Source organism: Ciona robusta, chromosome 4 (genome assembly GCF_009617815.1).
Source record: "Ciona robusta chromosome 4, ASM961781v2".
Classification (NCBI taxonomy): Eukaryota; Metazoa; Chordata; class Ascidiacea; order Phlebobranchia; family Cionidae; genus Ciona; species Ciona robusta.
The window spans coordinates 6767780-6782146 of NC_143238.1; the positions used below are offsets into that span (position 1 = coordinate 6767780).

The 14367-nt window shown below is 36.0% G+C and overlaps 3 protein-coding genes across 6 annotated transcripts; all 3 read right to left on the reverse strand.

Moving 5' to 3' along the window:
- Positions 1–5: 5 nt before the first annotated feature.
- Positions 6–3371, reverse strand: LOC149737170 (general transcription factor IIH subunit 2-like). The gene is made up of 2 exons (XM_089876023.1): positions 3121–3371; positions 6–2595 (listed from the first exon to the last, which is right to left on the reverse strand). The coding sequence occupies exon 2, from the start codon at positions 2495–2497 to the stop codon at positions 1310–1312; it is 1188 nt and encodes a 395-aa protein (XP_089732149.1). The 5' UTR covers positions 2498–2595; positions 3121–3371; the 3' UTR covers positions 6–1309.
- Positions 3372–3523: 152 nt separating this feature from the next.
- On the reverse strand, positions 3524–7711 carry LOC149737171 (uncharacterized). The gene is made up of 7 exons (XM_089876005.1): positions 7416–7711; positions 6988–7049; positions 6582–6761; positions 6142–6257; positions 4535–5921; positions 4210–4290; positions 3524–4021 (listed from the first exon to the last, which is right to left on the reverse strand). The coding sequence occupies exons 1-7, from the start codon at positions 7565–7567 to the stop codon at positions 3621–3623; spliced, it is 2379 nt and encodes a 792-aa protein (XP_089732131.1). The 5' UTR covers positions 7568–7711; the 3' UTR covers positions 3524–3620.
- A 124-nt stretch (positions 7712–7835) lies between these two features.
- Positions 7836–14268, reverse strand: LOC149737172 (uncharacterized). 4 transcript variants are annotated; one of them, XM_089876013.1, is made up of 13 exons: positions 14167–14268; positions 13809–13906; positions 13330–13402; positions 12807–12879; positions 12341–12553; positions 12068–12138; positions 11931–12001; positions 11311–11440; positions 10535–10694; positions 10189–10320; positions 9697–9903; positions 9044–9208; positions 7836–8625 (listed from the first exon to the last, which is right to left on the reverse strand). In XM_089876013.1, the coding sequence occupies exons 2-13, from the start codon at positions 13867–13869 to the stop codon at positions 8464–8466; spliced, it is 1518 nt and encodes a 505-aa protein (XP_089732139.1). In that variant the 5' UTR covers positions 13870–13906; positions 14167–14268; the 3' UTR covers positions 7836–8463. The 4 variants fall into 4 exon arrangements, with proteins under 4 accessions (XP_089732139.1, XP_089732140.1, XP_089732138.1 ...); XM_089876014.1 differs by lacking the exon at positions 14167–14268 and adding an exon at positions 13978–14138; XM_089876012.1 differs by lacking the exon at positions 14167–14268 and having other exon boundaries at positions 13809–14138.
- Between the last annotated feature and the right edge of the window lie 99 nt (positions 14269–14367).

The following is a 14367-nucleotide window of genomic DNA, read 5'->3' on the forward strand; positions in this document are numbered from 1 at the left end:
TTCGGCTGAATGTAAAAAAATGAATTGAAAATGTTGCTTGGAGAAAATGGGGACCTCATAGGCGCCGAATCTGGGGTGGCAAGGTAGGCAGGCCAAACCCGAGTATTTACTGCATTATTCAGTAAACGTTACAACTATAAGGATTTGTTTTACAGGATTGTGCGTCTATGTTGAAACCCCTGCCTACCCTTCAGTAACAAAGGTTTGGCAACTATGAAGCCTCATACAAGAAATTGGCACATTGTTTTAAAGTTATGCGGAACTATTGAAATGTTTAGCACAGCAGCATGCACTACAACTTATGCATTAACACACAAACTATCAGCTGTTAAAATACAAGGGGTGGAATTTCTGGAAAGCTTGAATGAAAACTGTTGCAATGTTTTCCTAGAAGTGAATAATGCCAGGTTTTTATGGGGAAGTAATAAAACAACATATAATATCTATTGCAACAATTTTTGTTGGAAAATTATCCATTAATGTGATAAATACATCGCAGCCTTGAAGCAGCTCTAACTTATGTTAGCTTTTATCACGCGCTCATATTTTGAGTGAGTTTTGAAAGATATATGGAAAAGAAGGAAAATACAACGAAGGAAATAGGTTGATCACTAAAAAGACAATGAACCTTAATTACACACATTACATGAATAGGAGTGGTAACCATGTAAGTTTAATTATAAATTTGATGCTGAAAAATGTTCAATCAAAAAAAGTATAAGTATTTAGAGTGACGTGGGTTTGAAAGGCAAGAAACGATGGAACATGTGGTATGGGGAGTGTATGGAATATTATTATAGGCACCAAACATGGGGTGGAAAGGTAGGCAGATCTACCCTGGAGTTTTCAACACTACGTTAATCAGTGATTACAACCATTAAGCTTGATTTGTTTCACAGAAATTACCACACAACTATCCCTGCCTGTGTTTTTTAAAAAGTTTGGCGACTATGATAAAATTGCATTGCAACTTGAACCATGGTAAATCCATTAGCACATTTCAAAATTGACAGTGAGTTTGACACCTGGCAGCCTGTAGCACTACAATGCTATTTTTATTGACCTTGCCGCATACAACCATTTATCTTATTTGAAATTTATAAAGAAGCCACTTAGTATTACATTATGCCTGGTAGCAATTTCTGCAGCATTTTTGTGGCACAGAAATGCTTCTAAATGGTGATGCCACTAATTTCTGCTGCTTGCAAGTTACTTGGTAAACTAATGTAGTTTTGTTGTGCTATGGACTTTTAACTAATTTTCTAGTGTTGTAATATGAACAAGTTATAATGTTACCTGTTAATCATATTTATACAACCCCATTAGTTGTTGTGTGGACATGGTTTGTTGATACGATACAACCTGGGCATGAATGTAAAGTCTCATGTATAAATGCATTACAATCCATACAGAATGAAATCGCACATTGTTCACAAACATATGTAACAGTGGTGATGGGTTTACAACACGAATAACAGGTTGAAGATCCTACTGGAACCTCTTGTTCTTTGAACATGGGCAGGGGAAAGAAATGATGATAAGACCTTGCAAGGTGTGGTGCAGAAACTAAGGTCAAAGCGCATATTACACACTGTACTGGAAGTTCAGAGTATTTTGCTTGGCACTGTGGGCAAAAGTAGCCGCCAACAGTGAAGGTGTTACGTGACATACAAAGTGATATTTTTCCCGACTCATGGGGAGATACGTGGTGGGGAAACCCCATTTTGATTAACGATGACTCAGGAGAAATTTCTGCAGGTGGGGGAACATGATCTGTCAATAAATCGGCAAAATGTGACTCATCTAAAATGATTCCAAACGTCCCTTTTGTGGATTTGGCAAGATATTTACAAATATGAACTTCTGCAGACAAACCAATGACACTGCATCTTATTGACTGCTTTGCTATTTGTGTGATGGTATCGTGAATAGACCCAGGATCACAAGTAGTTAAACTGCCCATAACTACAAGGATTTCTTTGCTTGTGTGGCTGGGCATGTGTTTCAAACTTTTTGCGCAAAGTTCCAAAGAGTTTTGAAGTGAAGGTTCCCCAGTGCAGTGTTTAGCGTTTGTTTTTATTATTTTTTGCCCAAGATCTTGCAGCACTTTGATATGCTTCTGTAGAGAACCTGACATATCACTTAAAACTTCAGCTCTTTTTGCACAGGTTGATACAAAGCCTAATTGACTGATTGGATTTTGATCGAAAAACTTTTCACTAAATATTTCGAGCGCTTTTAAAACGGCAACGGCTCGATTTGGTTTTAAATCCTGGTCGCACATGGCTTGTGACAAGTCAACCACGACGTATAAATGCCGCATCATTCCCAGACGAACATTGCGCTGGCGTTGTTGCAATCTTCTTTTCTTAGCTTTATTAATTTCAGCTTCAATACTTGCTTGTAGAGACCCCGTTTCATCCTCTTTAAGAGCCTCCCATGTCTTCTCATAATCCCCCTCCCATCTATAAGCTTTATCCTCTCCTTGTTCTTCCATTACAAAAAGTTTGAACGTCAAATTATTCCCAATTAAATCTTAAACCTATAAAGGCTGCCACAATTGTATGCTCTGTTTTAATACAAACAAAAACACACCTGTGCAAAACATGTACACAGTTATATAACATGCTTCACTTAGTACAGGTAAATTGCTAACTAAATTTTAACAGTCAACGTTTAATCTCGAAACCTATGAAGGCTGCCAGGCTGCCACAGTTTCGATTATTAAATGCTCTATTGCAAACAAAGGCAATGTTTTCAACAATATTTTATTATTAGTTTATTGGCTGTTAGAAATTGAAGTTCAATGTTTCACACTTGCTTTGGTAAAAAAACAGTAGAAATTTATTTTATTGGCTACCATTATAACACGTCGAAATCTTAAATAAAACACAAACAAATTACGAAAACGTATATACTCAGTGACGTATAATAACAGTTTGTATATGTATAATAATAAACAATTAGATTGTGCGAAAAGACGCCGCGTTACACGTTTAATATAAATAAGCCAAAAGTGAGCTAAGAAGTATATGCATTATATCCCGGGAAATCATATGTAAAGCGCACTATTTAGTTTAATTTTTAATTAGGTCACGTTTACAGTTATAATACATTTACCTTGTTCGTCCTCCACCGTCATTCTGTCAAAATAAAATCGACATTCCACAGATTAGTGATGACCAATACCTAAATTAAATCATGTAAACACACTAATCTTGGCAAAAGAGTGCAATATTTTGTAAACACTGAAATGGTATTATTTGTTACACTTGAAATCAAACATTTTCAGAAGTTTACAACATTTAAAGTTGTTTATTACTTCAAGGCCACACTCCCTTTACATACAGAGAGAAAGATAGCAGGAATAAAGATGCAATATCTGAGTCTGTTTATATTTACATAACATAACTCTTGTGTTGTTACTTTAGCTTTGGTAAATTGCCAGGCTTGTATGACACACATCAATTACATAGTGCATGACTTAAGTCGCTGCATTTCCCAAGAAAATACACAAATCATAAATCGGAACTCATTTTAGCTTTATTCAAGAAAGGAAATAAATATAGTTATAAACAATGTTTTATTGTGCACATTAAGATACCAATCTCAATTGGAATTCAGCTTAAAATTTGTCGTATATGGTGTTGAGAAGCCCTGCTGTGTTTTATATCTGTGTTGCTGTTATTGTTGTTATAGTTTATATTTGCATTTGGTAAATGGGGTATGTATACTGGGTGACTTGGGTAGTCTGAAATGTTAGGGTTGTAGGAGAACCTATACCCTGCTGTGGTGGGGTGGTGGTAATACTCTGGCACCGAAGGAGAATTGTAAAGTTCATTGAATGGCTGGTGGTATTCAGGGTTGTGGCGTGGCAGGGTTGACACATGAGTGACAACTGCCACAGACGGATTGGTAAAATGTCCGAAAAGTGACCGGTCAACACTGGGGTTGCTGTGCTGGTTCATACTGGTATGAACTGGTTTGTGGGATTGATCTGTGTGGTTGTTTCTTACACAGGCTGGAAAATATGAGATAGTGCAAGTTTATCAACAGAATTTACAGATGTAATCATTGATTTGTTTGTACACCTTAAACACTCTAAAGTTATAACAGGAGAATCTTCTTATACACCAGACACACATGGTGTATTCTGTGTAGAATTGTAACATAGGTTCTTACAGAGAAACACAACCATGTACAACATACCAACGCTTGTAGGTGGCTCCTGGTGGGCGGGTTGGTTGTATTTCCTTTTAACTCCTGCATTGAATCGAGGGTGAGCTTTCACTGCAAACAAAAACAATTACCCACAGAGTTACGTACTTGGTAACTCGTAAACTGGTTAGAAGCGTATGAAACAGAACGACCGTGTTATAACTACTGTGTTTTCTATTGCAACTGAAGGATACCAGGTTCATGAGTCAATCTGGCCTAAGTCTCAGGTCCCCTTGCTGCTTGCTATAGGCCCTCAACCACAAGGAAAAGATTAAAATTATACAAACATAACTTCATCCATAATTTTAATATTTACCCGATATAATTCTTGATACATTATGTAGGTCCTTATCGGGGTGATTCCAGGTCGTAGACTCAGCATTTTGTGTTGAGTATTGCGCAACCTGCTTGTGCCCGTGGTGTGCCCTGTTAGAGGTTGTGATAGTTTTTGTGCTGCATCCAGTAATAGCAGGTTGCCATATTGAAACAGGGTGTGTAAGGCGTTGTACTGGTGCGAACTCAACATGTTGTATCTGCTGCTTTGGGCGAGCAGGGGTATCTTGTGGTGACATCAATAGATTTGTAATCGTAGTGTTTTCTAAATCACTTGGACACTGATCCAGTTTTCCAGCTTCAGTAGTTTGAACTGTTGAATCAATTCGAAAAATGTCATTTAACTCTAAAGATAATGAGTTGCATAATCTTTTGTCTTTAGGTGTTTTCTGTAAACTTTTCTGCACTTGGTTGCTCAAAGAGTCGATTGTTTGTTTCTGTGGAGTTTCAGGTGCTGTTAGACTTGAGATATTTTGAAAACAATCAAAAAAATCAGATTCAAAAGATTGAGCAAAATTATCTTTCTGAGTTGCTGGATAAACATCAGATGTTTGTGTTGCATGAACCGTAGTGAGGTTAACACTGCCCACAGATTGCGGAGATTTTGAAAGGTTTGATTGTGACTTCATAAGGCTCGCTATGTTGAAAGAATTCAAAGCCCGTGATGAAGCTTCAGGACTTTGAGCAACTGAAGAATTTTGTTTTAATTTCGTCTTGTTAGAAAATGGTTGTTGTAGTTTTTCAATTATTGGCGTTGGCTTTGTTTTATTCCTATCTTTCTCAGAGCAAGTACGTAGCCATGTTTGCAACCCACTTGACTCTGCGTTTAAACCATCAGCCAAGTTATTCGAACCAGAAGTTTTTGCTCTCATCTGTTTTAACTCGTTAACAGATGAAACACTGACAGTGGATTTTCCGTTCGAGTTCGCGGCACTTTGCACCAACTGCTTGACTTTGTTTTCCAGATTATGTTTTTGGTATCTTACAGCATCAGTAAGCACCATAGGCAGATTGGGAAGGTTCTTTGCTTTCTCCGATATCCACGATTGACTCCAAATTACTCGGCAATCCGCTGGTTGATTGTTTTCTCTGCATATTCTGCTGGTGGTGTGTGATGTCATAGTAGTGATTGTTACACAAGAACAAGCATGTGTTACATCATGAACAGGTGACAATGGAATATTTGTTTGTTTAACAGATGTGGTTGTCATGGAAACAATTTTGCTTTGCGAAGTCATACAACTTGTTTGTGATGTCATACAACTTGTTTGTTTAATTCCAGTGTTTCCAGATAAAGAAACTGAAGTGTTGTTTACTTCTTGACTGGAAGTTGGAATTATTTGACTGTATTTGGAAATGGCAACCTTGGCCTGGATATAATAACTTATTACCTTTATTACAAGATAGTCAACATAATAATAAAAAATAAAACAAGAAAAGCTTGTTGAAAAAGGGTGGCCGTTAACCATATAAACAAAATATTGTAATAAACCATTTGATCAAACAACATTAAAGTTTTAAATAAGAAGAAAACTGTAAGTAAACTTTAAAGGACCAACAGCCAGCGTAAACCTAGCAACCGAAACTTACCTTCTTCCTCCCTGTTATCATGGGGTGGATTCCGTGGGTGATTAATATTTCTTGATATTCTTTTCTTTCTTTTTCATAAAACTCCACTTGCTGTCGAAGTCGAGCCAATTCTTTGGCTAAAGAACAAGTTTGTCATGTTTGTGTATAATATTAATTGAGCCTATATGCAGCCAAGGATTAGAAAAATAACACCATGTGTGTTCTAGCAATAATACAGACCTACATTCCAGATGTGCTTTACTAAAGACCTCACCCTTATAAAATAGAATCTCTATTATTGTTTCAATACTGCCTCAGTGAAGTATAGATAGTAGCACCCTGGGTGCTGTGGTAATATACCTATAATTCATGTCTGAGGTGTGAAGACCACACTTTTATAGGATAAAATCTCTATATAGTAGAACCTTATATAAAAACGTTGTTTATTCCACCAAACTCACCCACACTGTCTGTCACTCCATCTTCTACCAACGTTTGCAATTTCTTCTGAATTTCTTTTAAATAGTTACAAGCATGTTCCACGATGGCCACCTTGGTGGTTAGCAATATACCATTGGTTGGAATCAACTTCTTCAGCTGTTCAATATGGGTTGAAAGTTTTTCCTTTCTTCTTCTTTCCACTATATTACATGAAACAACATCATGGGTTATAAAATAGATATAACACTTTGTAGAACTGGTCACTGGTTTCAGTTATTGCAAAAAAGAAAATTACAAACTACTTTGGTTAAGATATAAAGCAGCAATTTGTTTTTATATATCATTGGGCAAATTATTGCGGCAGTTGCTCATTGCTGCAGTGAATTTTATGGGCTAAATATAAAAACAGTTTGTGTAGAAACTTACATTCGTTTACTTTTTGTTTGTTAACTCTTTTCCAATCTTTCTTCGCTGCAGAAATTGTTGCCCTGTAAATCACCATCGATATAAAGGAACTCCACTACTTTGGGTAATATTAGCAAATCCAACTTATATTAACTTTTAATGTAACATACAGGCAGTGGCGCACCCAGAGAGAAAGGGGCCAATTGTTCTATATATGTGAGGTCCTATGGCTGGGCATATGCCCTAGGACCTGAGATTTAAGCCAGAGTTTGTTAAGTTTCTTGCTCAAGGAAACATTTGCTTAAAAGTATTTAGCATCAAATGCAATATCTTTTTCTTACGATGCAAGCTCCTTAACACTGATATGTATTCGAATGTTTGTGGAGCAATTGTAAAGGTTAAACTTACTCTATTTTACAACAAAATTTTACGGGAATTAAACAGTATACCTTTGTTTACTTGCGGCTGTTATGTTTTTCGTGACTGCCAATTGAGCGTTGAGATTTGAAGTCACGATTACTTTGGGTGGGGTTGGTGCTTGAGGTACGGCTTCAACTAAGTTACTTAAACGATCTACTAAATTCCCAGCGTTTGTAGCCATTCTATTGCTATAATGAAGATTAAAATTGGCGATTTAAACATAAACATGGCGGCACTATCACTAGTAAACAATGCTTCGGTACGTTACAATTAGGCTGGTGAAATGTGTTAGAGTTTGGTACATAACGTAGTTACATCTAGAGGTTAGTAGATAACGTGGGGGCAAAACATATAGTCCTGTTTTTAACCGCTATACCTCAACGTAACTTTTCTGTTTTCTTCAAATATTTTCAAAATAAATTTCGTACCATCAGGGAATTCCCCCTTGCTTAAACATAGATGTCCCAAAATACTTTTTTTTTTTTTTAAATCAAGGGTGCAAAATCCCAACAATAAAGAATGCATGGTACAAGGAAACAAAATATCGGCTTTACAAAAAACAGAACAAGAGAATTGATTTTGTGCCTTTTAAATATTATAAAGTATGTCCAACTCAAAATAAATAAAAACATTTTCAGATGACTTACAAAGAAGTAAAAAGGCAGTGACATTATAAAGACTTTTACAAGAATGATTGGTATTTTAAGTTCAAGCAATAAAAAACACAAATGACTTGAAACCTCTTTAACGAATGCGACATTTCATAAAATATTGCAAGTTCTCAAACGTTTAAATACCATTACACTTGAACTTCTGGATCTTTTTGTGCCACAACAAATTTTAACAAAGTTTAGTCCATACGTTACGGCTTGTATACCAACGCACTAATAAGAAAACCTGATATTCGCTGTTGGCGCCAAACCTGGGGTGGCGGGGTGGACAGACAACCCTGGGGTTTCCACACATCATCATTTAGTAAAAATCCCCATTAGAAGTTAGATTTGTTTCACAGGATTGTGTGTCTAACTATCCTTACCCCCCACATTTTAAATACTTTTGCGCTCATGTACTTTATAACTAATGTAATAACTTTCCATTAACAATTTCCCACACCATCATCCTCCTTATATTAGGCATGTCACTTTGTTTGAAGGTTAAAGGTGAATTACGAGCGATATATTCTGCAAATGTACAAGTGAATACTCCACAGTCTGATCCGTTCATTTGTTGAGGGATTTCCTGATGTAAAAACATAGATTAGCGTTCGGTTATGATTTACAAAAGTTTGATATGCTTTAATTCATGTTATGTAAGATTAGCTTTTATTTTACACTTTTTCTCAAGAACTTTTTTCCATTGCATGTTTTGTATATTTTTTTGGCTCAATGGTGGTGTCTATTGCAACCAAATAGTAAATGGATCTTTAGTGTGCTACTTGTTGCTACAAACCATCAGATACCACTTGGTTGGGAGCAATGACCAAGAAGTGTCTTGCCCAAGGACACAATACCTATCAGTATTGAGCATTGAACCAGGTATCCGTTGGTGACAATACAGCACCTAACTACTGATCCACGGCACTGAATATAAATCAGTGAAATGTTTGCAACGGATTCCATTTCACATCTTAAGAAACCCTGATGTGATAAAAACTCACCGTGTGAGGCATATTAATAATCTTCCATCCCGAGACATCGTAATCTGCTTTCTTTTTATCCTGGTGTTCACTCACAAGATAAGACTTTAATATTTCAAGGCATTCAGTGTTTGTTGCTCCCATAGAATCAAAATATTCAATTCTTTTATCACCAAACTTCACAACCTGCACAGTAAGTTGATGGGTGATTTAAACTAAGGTCTTGGGGATAAATGTTGCAATACGTAAATGGGTGTATGAATTCAAAAAAAAGACAACTGTGGTATAACTTTTAAAGTTACCGCACCATATGAAAAACAATTGGCTCAGTCACTGATTCATAATTGATCCAATAACTAGGTGTGCTCCAGTAAAGACTTATAGAATACAATCTGTATTATTGAGTGTCTATAAACTGCCTCAGCGGGGTCTAGATGGTAGCACCCTGGGTGTTAGAGTAATATACCTACACCCCAGGTCTCAGGTGTGCCTCACTGAAGACCTCACTCTTATAGAATAGAATCTCTATTATTGAGTGTCTATAAACTGCCTCAGCGGGGTCCAGATGGTAGCACCTTGGGTGTTAGAGTAATATACCTACACCCCAGGTCTCAGGTGTGCCTCACTGAAGACCTCACCCTTATAGAACAGGATAATGTTAAACATCAACTTACAGCAAGAGTCCAATGCACTCCAAGATGTATTGGATAAATAACGATATCTTTACTAAATACATCCACACGCTTGGTCCACCTTCGTACAGACTTATACCCCTGACTCTTCAACTTTGGGTAGAAGAATGTGTTCATGGCATGACAGGAGGGAAGGTTGTCGGTTGTGTTGGAACGAGACACGATCAACTCCATGTAGAAGTTGATAATCTGGAATGTAGAATCTTAAAGTTACGATGAAGTTGTATACATGAAATAAAAACAAGAGAATGTGAAAACAGAATGAGCGAAAAGAGGATACAGGTCCTTCTTATGTGTGAGTTTAAACTTTGATATTCATAATTAAGATTTTGTATAAGATGTATAAGACCAAAAACTGTTGGCATTTGTATAAGACCAAAAACTGTTGGCATCATCAGTGCTTGTAATAATGAGAAAACAAAACATCTTCAAAATGATAAAACTTTACAATTTAAACTTTGAGCGTAACATCACCTCATCATTGAGCCAGTTAAGTCCATCGAGTGTCATGATGTGTTCTCGAGTTATAGAAATATTAAACTGCTCAACAAGGACCTCGTGTGGTGGGTTAGGGAACAACGCAGATGAAACGAAATCCTCCATTTCCTGCCAAGAACAATTTAACTTATCTTTTCTCGCATGGCAGAGCAACGACAGTTGTTATAGTACGGGCGTTATGTTTCATACACTTCATGTCTGCTTTTGAATGATGAATCAACATAAATGTTGGGATTATGAGCCAACTCTGGCATAAATCCCAGGTCCCCTGGCATGCTACAGAACCTCACCTACATGTCCCTCCCAACCACACACAACTTACATCAGTAAGTATTGAAACATCCACATGAAGTCTTGCCTTCAACATCTCGGACAACATCTCCTCTTTCATTCTCCTCTTATCCCGGAGGAGTCTCACTCTCGTCTCCTCTTCTTGGACGATCCTCTTTCTATCTCGCTCCCTCCGACCGTAAGTTCCAACTCTGGAGTGAATGAGATATCTATGTTACTTAGTTGGTCATATAGTAGGGTGGGGGAAGATGGGACACCTTTAGCACATAATATTTAAATATTCTGATGTGTTTTAAACAATTACTAACGGTCAATAGGAGTCATGGGCGTACAGTTTTATAATTTCTTGAAAGCTCTTTGTTTACTTCTAAACGGGACGAGAAAATAGAGTTAAAGGTGCCCCATCTTCCTCCACCCTACTGTATATGTCAAACATCTATCCCTGGCTTTTAAACGAATCTGGCCATGGAAGATCTCCCATCCATTACCATTAAAGTCCTTGTGCCAATCTTTATCTAACCTTTTATGCCAACAGTGTTACTGATGATGACAACAGTTTTAGTTTAGGAATTCACATTATCACAATACATCATCAGTGCATGGCCATCATAGTCATTTCACAAACTATAGGCAAACCTAATACAATCTAAGTCTGTAACACCGTTGTAGGTCATTTTTCTTATGCAACATGTCTGGATTTTTTTGGCGACAGGGATGGTTCACTAAAATTCTTGCTGGAACAGCCAAAATACAAGTATAGACCTATATGCCTGACAGCAATAGTATATATAAATAAAATCCACTTACAGGTTAGATACAAAGTTTTTGCACAAGTAAGGACTTGATGGCGAAAACCAATCAAGGGTTGCTGGTGGGCGTGTCGTGGGCGTGATGGGGAGTGATTTGGAACTCGTTCCATCTGAGAGAAATATTGTGTCTTCAATTAAATCAAGTGGGAATGATATGAATATGATGAACTGTCATGAACCAGATAATATATAATACTAAACTTCTTGAATACTGGTCTATTTGAATAAAAGGCTAATGATGTCATATTTATAATAAATTTATATCTTACAGAATATAAACCGTTGGACTTGACTTTTGTCGATTACGTATTTTCCTAGTCTGTTAGGTTTTTCCATTTATAAAATCTTCAAAACACATGAAACGAAATGTTTTAAACAAAATGTTGGCCAAACACTTGTGGACATAATGTTGGCCAAACACTTGTGGAAAAAATGTTGGCCAAACACTTGTGGACAGAATGTTGGCCAAACACTTGTGGAAAAAATGTTGGCCAAACACTTGTGGACAGAATGTTGGCCAAACACTTATTCTGGTGTTTTGTTAAATTTGTGCTAGGTATCTTTTTACCCACCAAACATACAACACATGAAAAATAATGTTTTAAACATATTACTAACTTTGTGAAACTTCTTTTTCATTTGTCAAACCATTGGGTCTTGGTGAGATACTGGATAGGACGGAGGTAGAGCTGGGTTTAAAATAAATATTGTTAGAAATGCAGAAAGTTAACAATTATATATATTTGTTTACTTACTATTTGTAACTTGGTGAAATTTTCAGTAAACTTGAATTGTCTCTGTTAGGCAAAGTAGTCAAGGCTGGCTTCTAAATAAATACAACAATTAAATAATATAAAACGTATAGTCAGAATAAAAACAATGGGGTGGTTGGGGGGTCGGTAAGGACAACCCCCCTAGCCTGCTAAGAAAATAGTTTCATCGCAAAGCTTTTGAAGGTAAAGACTATATTTATTTGGCTTTTTTCAAAGGGTAATTATTAGTCCACCGATATAATATTAACATTAAACCTCGTTCACAGGACTTGTGTCGGTCTCAGATAAATCAACAATCACAATATTTTGCTTCTGGTTTGAACCTCCATCTTTCGGCGACGCTTTAAAGAAGATTTTTTCAGTTTCTGCCAAAGTATTTTTCCGGTATTGTTCGATGAGTAGTTTGTATTGTTCACGCTGTGCTATGTTCGTGCATCGCTCAATTTCCGTTACTCGTGGCCGTCGAGACTGGAATGAATATTCAATGTAAATGTCTATTTTTTTTTTACATTAAAAAACAATGTATATTTTTTTAATAAATATAATTTTTTTTTTAATAAATATAAAATTTATTTTTTATTCTATGTAAAGTATATTTTTGTTATTCCTTTTAAGACATGATAATATTATTATTTTTTCAAACTTTTTGCTTCTTTGTATACATTTGTCTTGACGCACAATACACAGAGTGTAACAAACAAGATACCACACACAACCTTACATTTTTCATCACTCGGTTCTTTGTAGCAGACATGTTGTTTCGGGAGAATGTTTTATCAAATATGCTGCGAGGTCTGAAATAACATGGTTTAAAATATATCCACTTTCTATGTTCTTTGAAATTCATTAATTTTAATATAACATTTTTATCCAATAATTCTCAGCTCTTGATACGTTCACTCATTTACCTCTTGCCAGCTTTATGGTCCAGTTACTAAAATATTAATAAATGCAGGCTTGCAGGGGAGGCATATTCAACAGTTGCAACAGATTCATACCATGCAATAATGTGGCAATAAGCATATATTATCAATGTATATTAAAACAAAATGATTTTTAACATCAACGTATCAGCATAGGCATCTAACATGGGTATGCGTAGAATAGGTTAAGTGAATAATTTGGGTAAACATAGAAAAGGAAAAACTGTTTATATTAAAATATATGGGATACTGCTTGAAGATCACCCTGGTTTTTAAATTAGGGGCTCACGCTTTACTAGAACCAATTAAAAAAACAATTACTTTCTTGGTGTTAAAATTGCATTGAAAAGTAAATTGTGTTTCGACAGCCGACTGTATTTCATTTCTTTTGAATCTGGAAAAGAGAGTTATGTTACTGGTACATAATATTAAATGAATGTAGCTTATTTATCCTCACATAGCGGAAAAACAACAGTCATTATAACACTGGTGTTCTGTTTCATACACTTTTTGCTTGCTTACGAGTTACCACAAATGTAACTTTGTGGGTGTGTTTTATCTATGGCTACAATTTATTAATTTAAACAACCGATTAGTGACCACTGGGTCAAAACAATTGCCGCTAAGTGTCTTGCATGACTGTTAAACGCACAAGGTTCTAACATAAGTGTCACCTTATATAATATACACACCATTTGTTAACCTAATAACCATATTTTACTAGTGTATAATTTACTGTTTAATACATTTTATTAACAATATATATATTAATCCTATGCCTACAAATAAGCTCCACTTACTTGAAGAAGTAAAACTCCTATTTTCATTGTTCTGTCGTTTCGGGTTAACTTTTGACGGCATATTTTGATCCAGCCACTTTAAAACGTTAACAGACTATCTATAATGGTATAATAAGTCTCGCTCGTATAGTACAACTGACACATAAATAAACAACAACTGTTGTCGCACCTTTACTGCGTTTTAACGAGTGTGAAAACTTCCAAAAAAAAACTATTACCAATTTTCTCACAGCCAGTAAAGTAGGCAAGCTGATAAAACTAATTTTAATGATGATTAAGGAATTCACAATATTTGGAAAAAAATATAAAATCACAGACATAACAAAAATCTAAAGTGAACTCTTGGAGTTTTACTTACGGAATCAATCGATATTTATCGTACATTTTGGACCCCGTTAAAAACAAATTAATTTAGCTCCATCTAGCAGAAAGTTACGTTTCTATGCGCAACGCCAATTTTTTAAACATCGGTGTGGGGTAAGATGGGATACCGTTACCAACTAAAATCTCATATTTTATGACCGTGTTATAAACAATTAACTGTGGTCTTTCAAGAGTC

Bases quoted from the DNA above. Each gene is read 5' to 3' on its own strand.
- LOC149737171 (XM_089876005.1), bottom strand. From the start codon at position 7,567: ATGGCTACAAACGCTGGGAATTTAGTAGATCGTTTAAGTAACTTAGTT. The intron at 7,050-7,415 runs GTATACTGTTTA...GGTGATTTACAG, and splicing joins ACAGCCGCAAGTAAACAAAG to GGCAACAATTTCTGCAGCGA. The intron at 5,922-6,141 runs GTAAGTTTCGGT...TATTATATCCAG, and splicing joins TGATAACAGGGAGGAAGAAG to GCCAAGGTTGCCATTTCCAA.
- LOC149737172 (XM_089876013.1), bottom strand. From the start codon at position 13,869: ATGCCGTCAAAAGTTAACCCGAAACGACAGAACAATGAAAATAGGAGT. The intron at 13,403-13,808 runs GTAAGTGGAGCT...TCTCTTTTCCAG, and splicing joins TAGGAGTTTTACTTCTTCAA to ATTCAAAAGAAATGAAATAC. The intron at 10,695-11,310 runs GTAAGTGGATTT...CATTCACTCCAG, and splicing joins AAAAACTTTGTATCTAACCT to AGTTGGAACTTACGGTCGGA.
- LOC149737170 (XM_089876023.1), bottom strand. From the start codon at position 2,497: ATGGAAGAACAAGGAGAGGATAAAGCTTATAGATGGGAGGGGGATTAT.